The sequence below is a fragment of the Diadema antillarum genome, unplaced genomic scaffold (assembly GCF_040938485.1).
Source record: "Diadema antillarum isolate AM-2024a unplaced genomic scaffold, OU_Dant_1.0 scf00000037, whole genome shotgun sequence".
NCBI lineage: Eukaryota > Metazoa > Echinodermata > Echinoidea > Diadematoida > Diadematidae > Diadema > Diadema antillarum.
In genome coordinates, this window is record NW_027270926.1 from 2,954,903 (window position 1) to 2,975,091 (window position 20,189).

General features: G+C 39.6%; 1 protein-coding gene across 1 annotated transcript in view; it reads right to left on the reverse strand.

Moving 5' to 3' along the window:
• The window catches only part of LOC139708866 (ras-related and estrogen-regulated growth inhibitor-like), a 39,018-nt gene extending 20,544 nt beyond the window's left edge, over positions 1 to 18,474 (reverse strand). Inside the window, exon 1 of the mRNA XM_071620832.1 lies at positions 18,294 to 18,474. Within this exon, the coding sequence (XP_071476933.1) occupies positions 18,294 to 18,474 (181 nt within the window). The remainder of the gene's footprint in view (positions 1 to 18,293) is intronic.
• Between the last annotated feature and the right edge of the window lie 1,715 nt (positions 18,475 to 20,189).

Below are 20,189 nucleotides of genomic sequence, written 5' to 3' on the forward strand. Positions count from 1 at the left end.
ATTATCTTAAAGGTTATAGGAGAGTGCTGACGGATCCAGGCAGTTGCCATTAAAATGCAACATGCAACGTATGAAAATGAGATTAGGAAGCTAGTCAGTGATACCCTTATAGAAGGTAGCGAATTACTCATCAGAGATTGGGCACAACACGTGTTCGTGTCTTCTCCTCTCTTCCTCTCACTTTGCCTGTTTATGACGTTATTTCGTTCAAAGAGGGCGGTTGAAGTAATCCCATTAGATAGTCCCGGAGAACCCCTCCACGGGATGAAGAGAGCCGTGAGAACGTCTTCCCAAGATTGCGACCTTGAATCGGAGGGCGACGAGGGTGATGAGCGCGTGGATGATAGGCCGGCCTGATCGCCTTGCCACCTGACTCGAATTACGATAATGGTATCACCTCCGAGGCTGATGCGTGATGTGGGAATAAACTCTTATAGCGGGAATGGTGCACGGCTGCTCCATGGGAGCTAGTCGGGGGAACAGGGGCGGGTAGTGACGGGGAGCGGGAAAAGAAAGGGAAGAGGGGCTGGAGTGAAAGGGAAAGGGGCGCCAAATGGTTTGGATGCTCTCGAAAGCTCTCTTATTACGATTAGGTGATTGCTGAGGAGCTATTGTGGCCACGGTAGAGGATGGAAAATAGAGAGAAGGAATAGGTATCTGTCGAACGATGTGGATTCAAAAGCGATGCAAGAAAAAAAAAAGAGAAAGTGATAGAGAAATGTCATTCGTATGGAAGGAGAACGGAGGTATGAACGGAAAGAGAGGCAAGTAAACAGAGAGGATGAACGTTGATGAGGGAGAAGGAGAGAGGGGCGAGAGGGAGAGAGATGATGCTTTGATCTGCCGACAATGCGTTACTTACGCAGCCTCAAACTTTAGAATTATTAAGCGTCACAAACTTTTTAAACTTCTACACGGAGGGACAGCATATAATATATGTCTCCTTATCATTGCTTTCTTGTTATTCTGCCCTACCCATGGTATTCACTGGCACAGAAAAGATCGAGACTATAACCCAAAAAGATTGTGAGAAACTTTCGCCGGAAACTCATGACCGAAATGGCAATCATTAATGTATTAGGGTTTGTCCTTCAAAGTGGTGGAAAACAATTTACGAGAAAATTAATTCCATAACTGGAGTAATGTGCATGCATTTATTAGTCATTATCAATGAGCCATGCATGGTGAATCGATGTCGATGGGAAAAATGATAAAACAATTCCATGAAAATGTCCCCGCTGCTCATGATACTTCAGCTGCACTTTCGGAAGAGGACGATTCCCAGGAAGCGAAGCATGGGCACCAGTCGATATAGAGAGTCAATGGATACCTGTTTCGCCAGGCGTAGCATTCTATCCCTGCAATGTAGCTCTGAAGATAATTCGATATAATCTCGGCTCTTCGGAAGAAAACGTGACAGCGGGTAAGGATGCGCGTGCGCATGAGCAAAGAAGCATAATCCCGTCCAAAGCAATCACAGGCCGCTGTACTTAATGGTGTACCATGAGAGTTTAACTTGGACACGGTTTGGCCATTGATACTGAGAGCCATGCAGCGTGCGTATAGGTAATGTAATACTCATCACATGCTATGGGCTAATACTTATTTCTTCGGCATCACAGTACACCTGTTAAAACGAAAAAGTCTTCCACTTTAGTCAATCTGTTGTTCCTTGTTCCCTTTTTGTGTTTATATTGTTTTTTCTCTTGCTGTGAGAGCTTTTTTTTGTACTGCATCATATTGATTTGTTTTATGCTGTAAACTTATATACGGACTTACTGAAAAAAAAAGCCTTGTGGCTGATAGCGGTTTTTTTTTAACCCTATGAAAATAGATAAAGAACACGCAAATAAAACAGTCTTCACTGTAATGTGAGCCCGAACACATTTTCAGTTGCGTGCACAACCACCGCAACGAATGCAGTGTATACATTATATTCTACTGCACATCGGCTGCATAGATTCTAATTAAGGATATCATCAAGACCAGATCTGACACATTCTTCATTACGGGTCGCAAATCGTAGTCTCATGGTAAAATCATGCCAGCAGCCACCGCCTTATCCCAAACTTCATATCTACTGCTGATACACTTGCATCATCATCTATTTCTCTCTATATCTTTACAGTATGAACAGCATCTGCATACAAGTGTAGGACAAATAGTCGTCGTAAAAAAATTCAATCCCGGTCCCATTTGCTGTCCATTTGGTCACGGGCCAGTACGATCCCTACCTTTCGAAAACACCCTAAAGAACACTCGTCTGTTCACCTACCGTTTGGCAGGAACCCGCGAAAAGTCGGGCAGAAGTGTCCCTTGGTAGGGGTATAAGTATACTAACGCAGGCTACTTTCCCCTATTGTGTGCTTCGACGGCAATGTTGTGCTCCCCCCCCCCCCCCCCCCCGCGCGCTCTCTCTCTCTGGAGCGTACTCATGACGTCATAATGACGCAAGAGAAACCGAGCGAAACTTTATTTCTACCTTGCGATGAGCATTTCAATATTGTTGAACAATGTACGGCTTTCTCGCGCGCATAACGAAATACATGCGGGACTTGAAGAATTTTTCCATTTCTTTCACTGATTTATCAATCTATCTATCTATCCGCTTATGTATGTATGTGACAGCAAACATAATCAGGTCCTACATGAGCATGTTGAACACAAGTGCTTGTAGGGTGTGTGCACGTGCGGGTGCGGGTTGCTCTCGTACACTCGCTCACTGCGTTCTATGCATACATAATTATACAATACAATTTCTAACCATCTCCTTTTTATTTTATCTTTTTTTTTCATTTACAGTCTCCTCATCTTGCCAGCTTTGCTTCGTTGTGCTCCATCAAAACTCTCCCCCTCGCAAAAAACCATCCCCTACATTTTTATTCAAAGATCCGTCATTCGTCTAGCATCGTCACTCGATCTGTATTTCGATAAGACAGCAGTCTACCCACCTTGTGTCTCACGAAATTTTCAGAATTAGCTGCTTTGGGCGACAGCCTAATTTATCGATCTAGCTGTCGCGAATTGTACGATCCCATTACTATTCTATTTTTTGTGCCATTATCTCGCCATCTAAGCGTGGAAGGCGCGATGAAATGATTATAGACGACTGGGGTATTCATTGCAGTAAGGATGAATTACAGGCTGACTCCCCCCCCCCCCCCCCCCCCCCCCCTCAAACCTGGTTGCGTTTCACGGCTTATTAAACTATTTATGACGTTTTCAATCCTCTGAGGTCTCTTTGTCAATGTTCATTTTGTCCTGCAGTGAGCCTTTCCTGCACACCAGGAAAAAAAAATGAAATTTGTTGTTGTTGTTTTTTTTCATTCCGTGCAGTCACACTTGTTGACGATGGCGTCAAATGTCTCCAAACTCACGTGGCGCACCACGCTGCATGGAGTGTGGCATCATCAGGGACAATACAATTATGGCTAATGAACAGCTTCATGTTAGAGGGCAAAAGAGTAACAACAACAACAGCAGCAGCAGCAAAAGTTACCCCCTATACCATTTACTACATGAAGAGTTTGACAGAAAAATGAGTTAAATCCATTCTTGTTAAGTTGAGATATTTACGATTCAACCTTCGAAGAACAAAAGAATAATAAGAAAATGTTCGATTTTTTTCATCATAACTTCAGAAATAATCTCTCCCCCCCCCCCATTTTATTCTATCTAATAATGAACTTACTTTAAAGGGGCTGTACAGTACTGGTTGAGGTGGGGATTCATGTTTTTTACATTCCTAAGTGAGATAATGAGAAACCTCTTATGAAATATGAAAGAGCATGCAACTTCAAGAAGGATTCAACGTTTATTTGATGAAAATTGGTTTTCAAATGGCTGAGATATCCCAAAAAGTGATAATAATAAAAGACTACAGGTCACGCCTTTTATTAGGATCTGTTTGTTTCACCTTGTTTTTGGATATCTCCGCCATTTCAAAACCGATTTTCATCAAATAAACGTTGAATCCTTCTTGAAGTTGCATGCTCAAACTTTTGATACCCCTTAGAATTGCATGCTCTTTGACATCTCAAAGAGTGGTTTCTGAATATCTCGCAAAACGTTAAAAGCTAAATCCTCACCTCGACCACAACTGTACAGTCCCTGTGAAATGTTTTGAAATAGCTTTTGACTCGTTTTGCGATCACCCTCTTCATATTTACCTCATCTTTCCAAGGTGAGGCAAAAATACTAAGAGAGCAGCTGGAGACAGTGAGAGAGGGAGAGAGAGAGAGAGAGGGGGGCAAACATACGCGGCGGAACGGTTTCACTCTGGAAGACATTTGGGAAAATGATAAACAAGTCATCCATGAGTTCGGAGAAAATAAGCGACTCTGCCTTTGCCATTTTGATGGATACCCCGATTGGAAGTGGGATCAGCTGCTGGAAATCAAAACCTGCATGTAATCCTGATTAGCTGTGTTCCAGAGCATCCATCTCCTTATCTTGACATGCACGGGGTGTGAATATGGATGACGTTATCAACCTCTTTATCTTCATCTCAAGCACAGTGTGAAATCTTCCACCCTGCAATGAAAGTCCGTTCTTCTTGTCCTTGAGTTGTCGTGTTAGATGGTGATCTCACGCGATATAATATACACGTTTCCATCTTATTCTTTCAACTTCTACAAATTCGAAAGGCAGGCAACAAAGTTCTCCACGTCTTGGAAACGCGCCACTTACAAAAAACAAACAATAGATAACAACTGTCTACTTTTTGCACGCATAAATGCAGATATATCATGGGATTTTTTGTGGAGGGGATTTAAAGTCGTTTCAAAAGCTCGAAATGATAAGCAATGTCCCGTTGCCAATCTCCCTTGCTACACTACTCCGTCTTAAGCAAGACGAATGTTCACTTTCCGCCATCGAGTAATCGATAAGGAACGTCGCCAAACTTTCCTCAAGGTTTCCTAGACCCGATTCTGCGGGGAGCGCTGCCTGACTCGAAGGTCAAGCAAATGGAGATTTCCCTCGTCGCGTCGTGCTTCAACGGAAAACGTTTAAGGGGGAAAAGGTTAAAAGGTTTTTTTTTCGCAAATATTAGAATATCTCCCCCCCCCCCCCCCGGACGAAATGGCGCTAGTTTTACTGAGAAACATGCGCCAAATGCACAAACATATACATCTTCATTTTGGTCCACTGCATCGCTGAACAGTAAGGTGGTGTAACACATTAGATAGGCCTATTCGTATTTTCCGCCACTTCCGCCTTCTCACGGAGCCTCACAGAAGTATTGATTTAAGGAAAAGAAAATACTGTAAACCAACCTTTTACTCTATGTCATGCTTGGTATAACCAAATTTATATGCCCTTTAATAGTGTCTTCCCCACCTCATGCATACAATTCGTGGGTGCTATGAAGATATAACATTACGTGTGGTCATGGGTTATTGTTGTTGTTGTTTTTTGAGCCGCTGCTCTCAGGTCGAGTTTACAAAAATCTTAATCTGTTCACTGCTCTCTGAAATACAAATTTTGGCGACAAAGAACTAGATTACAAGCATTATCAATGAATTTTGACCTTCATTTACATTAAATTTTACATTTTAAATCAGAGCATCATGACACAACAGCAACCTCAAGGGTGCGCTCTACGTAAAAAAAAAATAAAATAAAAAATTATTTTTGTCGCAAAATGTAAAACTTGAGACTTGGAAGAACCATATAGCATTCCTATACAGCAAGTTAAAAGATCTCCTTGTAAAAAGACTATGCTCAAATGCAAATTTGGACAATCATTCTTGGTCGAACCTTGCCACGCTGGAAGCAATTACTTCAATTTTGCAGTGTCAAAAAAACAAAAAGGAAAGAAAGAAAGAAAGAAAGAAAAGGAAAAAAGCAACAAGGAAAGAAAAAAGAAACAAGGAAAGAAAAAAGAAAGAAAGAAAAAATGCTTTGCATTAAACAAATTTCACTTTGCTGCAGGCATTTCACATCGGACGTAAGGCTCAATTACAACACCTATCCTTCACATTATTGAATTGTCGGTGCTATCCCTATCTGATTGGGATCGATTCATTTGACAGAATCATATTCATTTCATGGAGAACTCGCGAGGCTTAAGGAAATTAATGATCGTGTGTCTTCAGTATTAGGTACGATTACACATCACGTTGAATAACTTTTGAAACGAGATGTTGTACTAAAGTAAAATTAGACCAGCAGAAAGAGACGAAATTCACGTAAAAAGAGGTAGAAAGATATGCACATGCTTTCAACGGAAAGTGATGCTGTTGCAATCACAATATAGGCCTAGCACAGACGCAACGTAGCTGAGATGGTGATGTCATTAGCTCAGAATACTCGTATTAGGCATAGGCACACAAATATCACCGAATTACATAATTTTCCTCTTCTTTTTATGGTAAGTAATATACCTTGACTAAATCAACGCCTTCGCCCTTAAAATCAATCATTGTTGAGGTGACTGAAACACACACACACACACACACAATCATTTTGATGTGAAAGATATACAATGCAATATATATCCATATGTTTTCTTTTCAATTTTAGCCCTCGAAGAAATATCTAGTGATGTTTATGTGGTGGTCAATTAGAGATTTGTGATTTCATGGCGATCATCACGTCATGTGCGGCTGAATGATTGCGTTTATACCGTAATATTTGATGTCATTTCAAGTTTCATGCCTTTTTGTACTTTAAAACAAGTACTGCATACAACATACTTCATACCATTAGTATCTTATACCACTAATCAAATTCCTTTACGGTATATAATTGGACTGATTTTGCATACATATGCTATTGTTATGTATTGTGTGTGTGTTTTTTTCCAAGTGAGCCACGTTTCATAAGCAGTACAATTCAATGGATCACTCTTTTCCATCGTTGTTTTTGTTGTTGTTGTTGTTTTTAAGGAAGAAGAGAAAGAGAGAAAATCGCTTAATTAATTTTTTGTTGGCGATTGCAAAGTTTGCATTTTTCCAGCTATAACATTATCCGTCTATATATTTTGCATAGTATACTTATGTGTCATGACAATAATATTATGATTAATTTATAAATGTATATTTTGTATTATCTATTGTTTTACAGTGATGGATTGAAATACAGTATTATTGAATTGAAATGCAAATTGCCTTCAAATACAGTTGATGGTAATATCTCTGTTTCATGAATGCACAAAGAGTTTTCAACATTATTCATATCATTCTCATTAGTTTTGCTTCTGCTTTGACCTTATCTATTGGGGCCAACTTTGAACACAGAGTAGAAGTTACTCTTAAATTTCAGCAACCATCAATCTGTGAAGAAGACTCAGAGAGGGGGAGGGGAAAATATCGCTGGGCTGATTCGATCATAAAGACACGCTGTCGTTTATGACATTCACTCCAATCATTTCATCCTTAGATATCCTTATAATATCCTGTCCTCCTGTATACCATTATTTCATCTTCCTACTCCAGGGGGAGCGCCCACACGATGCATCCGATGTCTTACCAACATCACTCATCACCTACACTTTTGTTTCAATAAATAATTGTGTCAGAGCTCTCCTTACCTCGGCGAAACCTTTTCTTATACACCATCAGAGACTACTTATTGTAGTTAATGCTCCCTCTCAGGCTACATATAATTTTCACGAGTCATCCTGGTGTCTTTAGAGTGATAATTGACAAATTATAGCGGGCAAAGTGCGGATAAACAAATAAAAAATTTTTCGTCAACTTGATGACACGGCGACCTTTTTTACCATAGTTCCGAAGATGAAGAAACGATTGAAGATACAAATGTTTTATGTTTAAGATTATGCCAATATATTCTGCGAATTGATTTCTCTGATGAATCTGTCGGGGTGTAAGATGGGGTGGAAAGTCCTGTACAAATCTTAATAACCTCCCTTTATACACTTGTACGTTGGTGTTTATGTTTCAGGGGATATCTCTTCAATGGCGTTGTCCGTCAAGTTAGAATTATGAATTGAATTTCTTTGGGGGTCACGATGTACTATTTCAGTGAATCAGGCTTGGGTATTACACGAAATAAGTTGAACTGCAAAGCTTTCATTGGCTCTTATGGTGGCTCAACAGCAACAACAAAATCTGAATGAAAAATCTCAGAAAGGAGTTTTCTTATTCTTTGTTTTAAAGTGTCCCTATCTTTCTGTATCCAGGGGCCACTCTATATGGTCAAACCTACACAGCGTAGCCGGTCAGATCTCCAAGGGATAGTCTTCACTGACCCGAATTGACCGTCTACATGTCTGCGAGTAACTAACCCTTTCAGCACCAGAAGCTTATACCTGTCTGTAACGTATAGGCCTACTAGTATACCTTGGTGGCTACAAGGGTTTGAACATAATCATGGAAGTACAGCTCTGTGGTTTGAACTAACAGAGACCAAAGCACAATTCTGATGAGGGGAGACCTATCAATCATCAAGTAAAGAGTTGTCGTGACACAACACAGCCACAAATATCACGGCATTACATCTTTATTACTCGCTCGATAAATTCCCATTTCTTTCTCTCCATTCCTGTGTATCGGTCAAATGCCCTTCAGGCTTCCAATCAAACGAAGGAATACGAAAGCTCTTCAAAACTTTTGCGGTCGCTTCTGTTCCTCGTGTCCCTCTAGAATATCCAACACATTAAAAGGTGAAACCGCGGAGTCTTATACGAATCTATGCATCCGCCTTTTGAGAGTGATCTTTAAACAAGGCGAAATTTCATTGTGCTGAAAGCAGCAGCCTACGGCCATCGTTCGTGTTCATTTGAGAAGGCATTTAGTCGGCAATGAGAAAATCTACAGATACCAGTTTCGATACAAACGGCGCTTGTGTCCAACACAAAAACTCGTGTCTTATGGTTTTAAAAAAAAAACCCAAAACATTGCAAGACTGAAATCCATTGTGGCTGGTTACATTACAATGGTCCTTATTATCACGAGCAAGAGTTTCAATAGCATCGTGCACAAATCTGCTCTCTTTGTTAGACACTGTGAGACCACAACAAATCAATTAAGTGGTGAAATGCTTTTAGCTGAGTGTGGTAGACGTTGCAATAATTCACTCTTGCCATTATTTTCTTTAGAATCCAAGCGCACAAAGGGTAAAACGATTAAGGTATCAAATTATTGCATTTAATTTTGTTGTCGGTAAATGGCTGTCCTAGTTCACCGACGCTGGCTAGATTTGTCTGTGTTCGACGATTCCCCTAATTGACCCGTAGCCTCCTCCTCATCCCCCCCCCCAAAAAAAAAAAAGAGGAAACGATAGAAATGAATAAGAAAAAAAAAAGAGGTACTATCTTCACAATGCATTCATACAGTCAGAATTAGACGATCACGTTGTGGCTAATATTTATGAATAACACTCATGCAGCTACATGTTCAATTTTGCCCGTCTTGCAATAAAAGTGGAAAGAGCTTCAGTTCGGTCTGTGGTCCTTATCTCATTAATGTCATTCGACTCATAGTCAACCCCAATCAGCTCTATCATCTGCAATGCCCCAATTTGACGTTAATGGCCGTGCGTAAAAGATGCAAATGAACTTCATGCGAGGCAAAAAAAAAAAAGAAGGAACAAAAAAGAAAAAAAGAAAGAAATTAAACGTACGTCTTCTAATCGTAGTTAGCATTCCGATGGATCGCCACATGCATTGTTTAGTGACACGTACAACGTAAAAGAGCGCCATCTGAATTGATGGGGAAGGTGGAATCTATATGCTGATGGGGCCCGAATTATGCGTTGCTATGTCATCGTCGTATATTTTGTCCCATATACCACCCCCATCCCATCCGTTTATGCAGAAATGGTAGCACAATTCCCAACCGGAATGGTCTGAAAGATGACAAAGATGAAGTCCTTCCATTTCGTTTCTGTTTTAATTTTTTTTTCTATTCGGCGAAGTCCTATCTTGGTTTCTTTGACCAATCCGATGGCATGCATGCCATTTACCGTACATTTTGTTTGCCCATTGATATAATTAATTGGTCACCCTGATGCGCAAGCGTAATTTGTTTCAACTGTCAGTCATTTATACGGGCATGAGTCCATCAGATGGATGACCTTTGGACAGGGCATAGTGACGACCGTCGAAGTAGCAACACAGGCCGGGTTAAAGCATATACATACACCCCCCCCCCCCCCCCACACACACACACACACACACAACCATGTACAATCCTTGTCTTTAACTCAAAATATGCCGTGGCAATGGAAACAAAATTTTCTCAGTTTGTTACTTTATTTTGTTTAAGTATATAATATGACATGAGACGTGTTGACTTGATCACGGCGATGTCATGTCGATAAATGGCTTTCATCATCTTTATCAGTAATTACCGACCGTGGTAGGTCACGTGGTTACAAATGCGTTGGAATCTGCTAACTACGAGTTAGACGGTAGAATAACGGTGACCGATATTTCACGGTAAAAGGGTCTAACTTGAAGAGAGCCGACTTTGCCATAAAACCACCCGATGTGTGATGGGAAGATTTCTGTAGTAAAACCGTCTATCTCGAAGATACCCCTTTTTGCCATGTAAAATATCACCGATAGTAGCGATCATTTATCTCTATCTTATAAGATACACCGTTTTGACGTATAGAAATCAAACAAAACCTGTGAAAGGGTCAGAAATATCTAAAAAACGAAGCGTTTTTTAGACAAGCCGGATGTCACAAATGGAAGGAGCGCCCAGAATTAACTAAATATTGAAATTTTCACAAAAAGTCACAATTTTCAAGATAGACCCTTTTACCATGTGACGGCCGTAATGTTGTGGTCAAAGAAAGCTTTGATGTTTCTTGGAAAAGGACCTTGTAACTTTGGTTGTTGTTTCTTTTTTTTTCAGTCTTTTTCACAATGAGAGAACGCCACAGCAGAGTGCGAAGGAGTTTGAGTACCATCTATTAATCTGAAATTCATGACAGGATAAGAGACAAATGGAAATAAAGAAGAGCGCAGGTAATCTTGCGATGAACTCAAGTAAGGCAATCTGCGGTCTCTTCGAACGGTGCTGGAAGAAGACAATCGTGAATAAAGGAGTGAGAATTAAGTGGTAACGAACTTCCCAAGAAATCCTGGAAAATGCTATCCGATCCAATAGAGTCCTCGCAGTATTCTTTTATCTTCTTCGGGAGCTTACCGCAAGTTCATCGACACGCTTAACATTTTAGTCAATTAGATGCGCTAATAAAAAAAATAAAAACTGGATTATCAAACTTAATCAGTCCTCCACTTAATCGTCCTCCATCAACAGGATCAATAACAGCCAATTAACCGCAAAGGACTTCTTTTTGACGGACAGATTAAAAGATACGTCGGACTAAAAGCTAAAACTATACGGACCTCAACTGCTAATACAACTTTTCCTCTAACCACTAAACACGGCATTATACAGAGACTTAAACACCGGGAAAATGGTTCTTTTCTTTGCTGAATTGAGTCGGTGAACACTGGTGTCAAAGGGAAGAAAGATGGAGGATGGTGTCTTCAAGTAAAACTTGGTCTTGCTGTTGGATGATGAATTGATTTAGCTAAGCTGAAAGCACGAGACTTTTGTTCACAACGTGATTACCCGTGCCTCAAGTTGTCCAACCTTTTTATGGCTGGATGAAAGGACAAAATTCATTTTCTGCTCCGTGAAAACTCCATGTCTTAGTTCCCAAAATTATCTTCATGCCAAAAATAACCATAATGATGTTGCCATGGTCGTAAATAATGCAGTGCGAAATGTGCGAGTGCATGCGCCCACGCGCGTGCGTGAGAATACAGCACACATCTAATCACCGTCACATTAGCTGAAATGACTTCTAATTGCGCTACTTCTTTTTATCCGAAACCGTTGGTTGCTTTCCTTTCGCACGTGAAAGACAATGTTCTAAATTAACTATCGGTCAACATGGACGCAGACATCAAAATTTGGAACGAATATACAAAACCAATTATACTGAAAATAACATCGAAATCTTGGTAAGGAGTGAAAATAGCTCCTCTATGCGCTCTTTATACTATCTCAATATTACGCCTTTTTCTCATCTATGAACAGCTTGATCAGCTCATCATATGAAATTCTGATCACTCGAGCGAGTTAATTGGACCTAAATTCTTTCCGGACGGAAGCCCAACTGCTCAAGCGTCGATTATATGGATCAAGTCATTAGTTACAACCATAACATTGCTGCAAAAAATAGAATCGGTCGAGGCCGCTTTGCGATCTAACGATTTTTAAGCTTAGAATTTTCCTTTGCAGTGATTAACAAGAAATACTTAAACATGTGCAAGGCTAACGTTAAAAGTTTCGTGTTCGACTCACAAGTACTGGTTATTCAAACATGTTCTGTTAACAGATATCTCGAGACAGCAATGGGCAATCCATTGTGCGTCTACACCTCATGTCGTTTTTCCCATTTTCATCATGACATTAATTCTTTTCCACCTCACCCCCTGGAATTTCCCCTAATTTTAACTTTTCCCTTTTGATATGCCCCAGCTACTTCCTCGAAAAGATGTGTGTTTTTTTTTTAATTTCTCCTGTAAGATTATAAACTATGTAAATTTTCATTGAATGCCTGTTGTTCGTTCATGTATTGTTTGTTACTGTTTTAACTCTTTAGCTTGTTTGTATTTGTCCATGTTTGTTGCAAAATGTAACAAGAGTAGTGAAAAAAAGGATTATTTAACCTTGATAGGTCAATGGCTTTTGCTACCCCCTGCTGCGCTTGTGTTTTGTGTGTGTGTGTGTGTGTGTGTGTGTGAGTGTGTATGTGTGCGTGTCAGACAATATGATGCCATATGACCTTATTTTCATGTACTTTGTGTAATACTTCGCATTGTATTTTATTTGTGTTTTTGACGTCAAATGCGATAATGTTATCTATGTTGTACCTTTTGTTTATGCTCTATTTCTTTTTAAAGATGTGAATTAAACTTGGAACTTGAAAACTTAAAACTTGTTTTTTTTTTCTTTTTAAAATTGTAATGAGGTAAGGCGCGATGTCACTACTTTTATGAAGTTATTTGTGTGTGTGTGTGTGTGTGTGTGTGTGTGTACGCGCGCACGGAGCTACATCCATTCGTCGTCACAGGACGCTTGATGAAGCCCTCATTTGCTGCCACCGAGCATGTGCACTGCCTACACTAACTTCTACAGTGGTTACCTATAGGTCTGTTCTGTTTATAACGAAGTCGTGCGCCCGCGTTCAAAGGGACAACGTATAGGGATGCATGGCTTAGAATATAGCACGTCTTTGGAACATTGCCCCTTCATCAACATGAGAGGTTAAGATAGTTTTAAATGAACTAAAGAAGTGATTAACTCAAACAGCGGCCACCAAAACCCTTCCTCTGGACTAATTGCTTCCAGAGGATTACCCCCGGAATCAACGCTCGGCCTTAAGTTGCTCCGTAAATTACTTTATGCGCGTGTCGTTTTCTAGCCATGGATTGTGGTTAATTAGCTATCACGAGGCCATACAAAGGTTGTGCATGCGCCTGTGAAGAACATTCATGTTTAAACATAGTGAAAATTCCAAGAAAACCCTGCAACCCTTAACTGTAATTTAGCTTGACTGATGAAAGTACTTTTGACGAGATGTTGAGAAGAAAGGTGCTAAGTTGCAGTTTCTCATACTTTCGAGAACTGTCGAAATAGGCAAGAGATCCTATGTAATCATTTCAAGACACACCCTCAAAATATTTGTCGCCTACAGTATGTAAATCAAAAGTAGTGTTACAGCTCATAGCAACATACATTATGTACATTATACAGTACATTCACGAAGCTGTAACAACACATCCCTGCCATCCCACTCCCACTAACGGGATGCATTTCGGATGCATTAAAAAACTGGACTGCATTCCGCGTCTTTATCGGAGATGTCTATCGACCCATGCGGTCGCAAGTCTAATCCTTTCTCGGCCAGGGACTTTGGACAGTGTGTACAAGGCCATGGGGTTTGCTGTACCAATCGGCATTCAAAGTATACAAAGGGTTAAAGTATTTGAGTTCACGGAGTAAACTCGAACAAGACGCTTCACCGAAAATCAGACACAGAGTAGGGTAAGTTTCTAAAGTTTTCACAAAACAGTGATGCCAGTCGCTACTTCATGGGCAAAAATAATCAAGGTGATAAGATTACTAGCATATCTAAAGTCTCTCATTGACATAATTATTATACAAAGAGATTATCGCTATGATAGAGGTTAAATTTGTATTTTCGCATACATTCATAATGGAAATTGAAAGGAGAGGCAATTTTATTGGTGAAGGAGCTAGCAGTCGCCTTGTAGCCAACAGAAAATGTTCTTAATCTTTGTTTTAAAACCTACATAAGACAGGCAATGTGGTAAGATAAACCTAATTTACACATTCGCCTAGTTTCGACCAATATCAAGAACTTTTATGATGGATATCTTAAAAGATACTGTCAGTCAAGACTTGATCAATCTTCTGTCATTCTCCTTGCTTGATTTTAATCGATATGGATACACAAAATGTGGCAATATGATGGCATTGCACTCTGCAATTGTATTTTGCATGGGCACTGAGTCCCTGCCTGGAAGTTTTCATTACAAGTTGTTGTTGCCGCGACCGCTCAACATTGAATCTATCTCGCGTTTGTATCTAAATGAATCATATGAATTTCATTAAATCCACAATGAATCTTGGAACAGATGCTCTCAGATCAGTTCCTTTTATGCAAATGATTCGATGACGATATGATAATAATTTGATTCACCGTCCCTCCGGGGATACATAATGGGAACTTACGCCAGTGAGTTTTCTGTTGATTTTAGGCATTTTGCCTCTTGATACCGGAAAGAAGAGATGGTCAGGTCAGATAAAAAAAGAATACGGAAATTTCAACTCAGAGTGGAAATGCTTTTATCTTTAATGACACTGAATTGTCTACATCACAAGGAAAAAAAGGCCGAGCGTCTAGTCTCGGTATTATTCCGCCGAATTTATTTTTGTAAATAAGTTACTGCCGGGATAAATATATTCCCAAAATAAGTAGATGACTTTAAGGTACGTGCGTACTTTTACGTAGCTTTTATAATGGTTCTGCAGTTACATTATACGCAACTTGGTCTTTGTGATGCCAATATAGATATATATCGCAGACTTAATTGTCATTGTTTAGTGCACTTTAATTACCATGAGTAATGCGACTTTGTTCCTAATTTTATTTATTCGGAAACCTCAAAATGACGTCATAATTCGTTATCTTGAATTCAGCGTCCGTTTAAACATGTAATGTCGAGTTGGTTTTCAGATAACGAGTTAATTGATATTCACTTTAACTACAGCGCGTATATGGGCAACAACCAGCTGCAGTGGTTGCTATAATCAGATTTTTACTACATGTCTGGAGAGTACGTAAACACAGACGATCCCAAGAGAAGAAATTGCACAAAGGAGCATTCCTTGTCGAAATCGTGCTTGCATCTCTGCCTAGACAGTAGACGCCTAGGGTCACACTCACACTCAAAATAATACTTTAAAATATAACAGCTAGAGAGTGACACTGATCATTAGGCGCGTTTGGTACGGTTTGGCGCCAAACTGAGACATTGCGCTGCATTGTCATTGAGTTTCCTATCCACCCAGAGGGCATGTGTGTTTGATGCATAATGTCCCAACCCTTAAGACAAAGCACGCATATTAACCCTTTCCAGAGAACCTTTAAAGGCTATACTGATTTCGTGAATGATTGTCTTGCCCTTCGCTTTTATGGGCTTAATTGCACACTGATTTCTTGCACGAGGCTACAGGACGCAAAGATTCTGTCGTTTACTTGTCTATGGCATCAATGAGGCCACAGTCTCTATTCAGCTCTATTTTGCATATAGAACAGAATTTTCATTCTTCCGATTCGTGTGTGTCGAACTGCATGGTGTGGGTGGTGTGGAAACAGGCACCCACTCCGCCTGCTTACACACACACGTCTGCCGAAAAGACAAATACATCTCAAAAAGCTCTATTGAAAGCTTAATAAAAATGCCCTTCGTCATTACCTCAATATCGCACCATATACACTGTATATATATAAATAAATAAATAAATAAATAAATAAATATATATATATATATATATATATATATATATATATATATATAGTGTGTGTGTGTGTGATGATGCTGATATTCCTACCGCGCGCCTCTGTCATCTTAAGTGAAATTATAGTTGAGACAATGTAGATAACAGAAGATGTCGCATGAAACCGGCAGAGTTGTGAAGCTTTCGACCGTGGTCTTCCTCAGCTGTAATGTCTGTTTGTGAAACGAAATATATGTTTTTGAGCATAACAAATCTGAAGTCATGAACACAATATATTAAATATATTGTGTTTATGACTTCAGATTTGTTATGCTCAAAAACATATATTTCGTTTCACAAACAGACATTAAAGCTCTGATGATAAATAATGAGTACTCTTTCTTACAACAGATTCCTCACACAACACATCCACTGACATCGTTGACTCGATGCCGGCGTGTTCGTAATAATCTTCAGGGTTTTCCTCACATCATCGCAGATGCACTTTCCATAAAATTGTAGCGGAACGGGATAGAGAGGGGGATAGGATAGGATGAGAAGGAAAGCAAAGGAAGGAAGTAAAGCTTTCGAAGTCCCGAAATACAAATGATTTTTTTTTTTTCACAGCCGAAATATTGACTACACACATTAGAAATATGAATGTAAGCTGAAGGAAGGCAGCACGAAGCGTTTTATTCGGATTAAATCAAATACTAATGACAGCTAAAAGACAGAATGCGAAAGAATGCTTTCTGCAATGGCATAATATCACAAGTTGATACTGTGCAAATAATCAAATTATGTACTTAGATTTGCAAATGCAGAATAAGACAGTTTTAGTATACACTAATGACATGGAAATAACACATATACAATGATGAACATGACAGAGATACCAATGACAGGTATACTACCATAGTAGTTTCTGTGTAAGATTAAGCAAAGATAAGTCTAAGATTCTTACTTTAAGATTGATATGGCGTAAAAGGCGCTTTTTGTTTATTCTTATGGTGATTCATCTGTCTTTATTCATCTATATAGTCATTCTTTACTTATCCTATACAACTATCTGATCAATCATAATAAGTACTTTAACAATTTAACGTATAGTGTTTGATGATTCCATTATTTCTATGCTGTTGTTCTCTCCTTTCCAGAAAATTTACATTAAAGGCAAAAAAAAAAAGAAAAAAAAAAGAAGACAAAATGACAACATTGGCCATCACATCAGCGTTGAGTTTTCCTTGCGCAACTTCATCCTTTCTTATGCAGGAGAAAATGTTGAGTACACCGAGAGGATGCCCGCCAGCCGACTGCAGTGCTCCAATGTGGGCACCATTTGCAAATTTCGATCAATTTAATCCAAGCAAATTGTCGGCGTCGCAGCCCCGGAGGGAAGAGACGAATCTCCTTTCTTTCGCGTGCACGTTTGAGCTCTCTCTCTTCCTTGCACTTCATATCTATTTTTTTACTGATAATTTTTTTTTTCATCATATCTAATCCTTTATTGGTTCTCATTTCTTTAAAAGAGATGGGGATAAGAGATGGATGCTTGCTGCTTTATTTGCTTCTTTCGGGAGCAATCGAGGAGTATAAATAGAGATAGAGTTCGATGCTCTCCTCGCATATTTTCGACTTTATTTCGCTGATCATGGCAGCGTCGCGGTATTTTAATTCTTTTATGCACTTTAATGTCGATTTATTATTTCTTCTTCGTGCTAAGTACAATGTTTTGACACGCTAGTTTCCTTGAAGAGAACCAAAGCCATCTACGCCCACAACTACCCGCGCACACATGCAGACCATAAATTGTAATGAGTTTGACAGTGATAAAAATAAAGTTGATAACATCAACAGAAAATAGCAATGATAATGGTTTAAACAAAAGTATATAATCACTGGTTGTAATAACACTAAGATGATGAGAATTTTATTGATAATGAGACTAATGTTAAGAAAACTAGTCCCCGGTAACGTTTACATACTTTTCATAAGTACAGAGGGAAATTTTCGTTTTGTTTTGCACATTACCCTTAAAATTGATGATGTTTTTTCAAATGGGGAAAAACCGACAATTTCCAAATGTTAAGTTCTCCTGGAGCTTCTAATTGTGTCTCTTCTCTTTGGTGACCTGCACTTGGCCTCCACTGTAGTAGATTTGCCTTGTATATATACGCGCTATTTTTAGCTTAACGTATATAATATCTCACCATGTGTGATGGCTGCGACATTCATACTTGAAACTGAGAGCTTTTAGAAAAACACAGGGCTTACCTGATTTGCCTACTTTCTTCTCGCCGATCACGACAATCCGAGCGTCGGCCGCCATTTTGTCGCCCGCCTTCAAGTTCTCCACGGCCGTGCGCTCCTCCGGGGAGCGCCGATTTTGCTGGTACCCGCACATGGTGATGATCGGCTGGGTCTCAATACTCCACCGTGCTAGATCCGCCGTCATTTAGTTTCACAGAGGAGCAGCGCAGTAGGACCTACTTGTGTTACCGGAACGGACTTGCCACAGAATTCAACAGTTAGGCGGAGCAAAGTGAGGGGAAAAAAATTCTTAACAGGATCTGAAGATGAGTTTCTTCCTTTATTTTGTTGATTGCAGAGGAAAACAGTCGCCCTGGGGGACGGTAACTGCAGTAATGTATCGAGGCTTTATTTCAACTCTTTTGCCGACTAGACGCCAATGTCGCTGTTTGTTCCGTTACCAAGGTTGCGTTTGGTGGATGCGTATTTTTGAATTCCACTTGATGCCAGCATCAAGAAAAGAATGGCGGGCAGAATATTCTGTCGATGTCAGAAGACGATGTCCACAATTCGACTGTTGAGCCTTACCTGCAGAACAGAAGAAACATTAAACAGAAATAAAAGTTACTTTGAATCAATTGTTCATTTTGGATATAACTACATTCAGAGAGGGAGAGAGGAATATACATATATATATATATATATATATATATATACACAGAGAGAGAGAGAGATACATTTATATATATGATGGGGAAAGAGGGTAAGAAGATTGAGAGATAAAAGAATACAAATATGCATTTACGCACACACCTACTTTTCAAATAAATGTCATATACAAACATTACTTTTGAGACTAATCGTGAAACAACCACACATGATAATTTTGTGCATTATGTATTGTAAGAATATACGGATCACTCGCACGAGGCATTGGTTTTGAAAAATCTGACAACCGGCCAAATCACTTACACTTGAATTCATAATTTGAATACAAAATTATGAAAATATTTGAAATTGACCTTGCTTCAAACTACACTTTAGTTTACATTATTACTTCAAAGCATTAATTTTTCTGTCTTTTGGCCTAATTCATTGAAACTGAACAAATGAAAGAGTATGTTATGCTGACCGGATGATCAAAACCTCATAATGATTTAATATTTCGTTTCGAGCAAGAAATGATGACGGTATCTCTTGATTAAAAAAAAAATAGAAAAAGAATGCTATGTTACGTGACTAGATCTCATGATCTGAAGTACAGCTGACAAGTTCTTCCCGATTTCCCCCTGGAGTATCACATCTGTACCCGATTGCGGCACCTCGGCGAACATAAACACACCTCATCTCAAGTGCCACCTATCGTATAGCTAGCGCTAACGACGAAAACAGAGAAGTAAAAACCGAATCGACGGAGCAGTGAGTGACACCTCACGTGCTTCTCTTGGGTGAGATAATTTGTGCTTGGGGCTAATTCGACGGGTGCTTAAACCACTCGAGGGAGAAAATATCAAAATTCACTGCAAAAACGCCGTGAAACACGACAGCAGACAAGAGCAATGCCATAGAGCTCGGGCACAGCAGGGGAGAGACCTACGCCACGCTTTCAATAAACACGACCTTTTTTATTTTCAAACTGGATGTTATTTTACACCCGGTCTTTCTTCACTTTTAATACTCTGTTTAACGATCGGAGCCTAGGTCATGAACTTTTCTCTTTGAATAATGCATCAGGGCGTATTATTTTCCTCCTTACTGCAGATCCAATATCATAATTCAATTAGTCTGACGTCGTGAAAACATCTTAATACTCGATGTCCAGCTGCCGTTTCAAAAACTTTGCGGGAGTCGATCTCGAGATCATTCGACCTTCGGGCCAAAGGCCACATAAATACCCTCTATCCATCAAGCATTCAATGC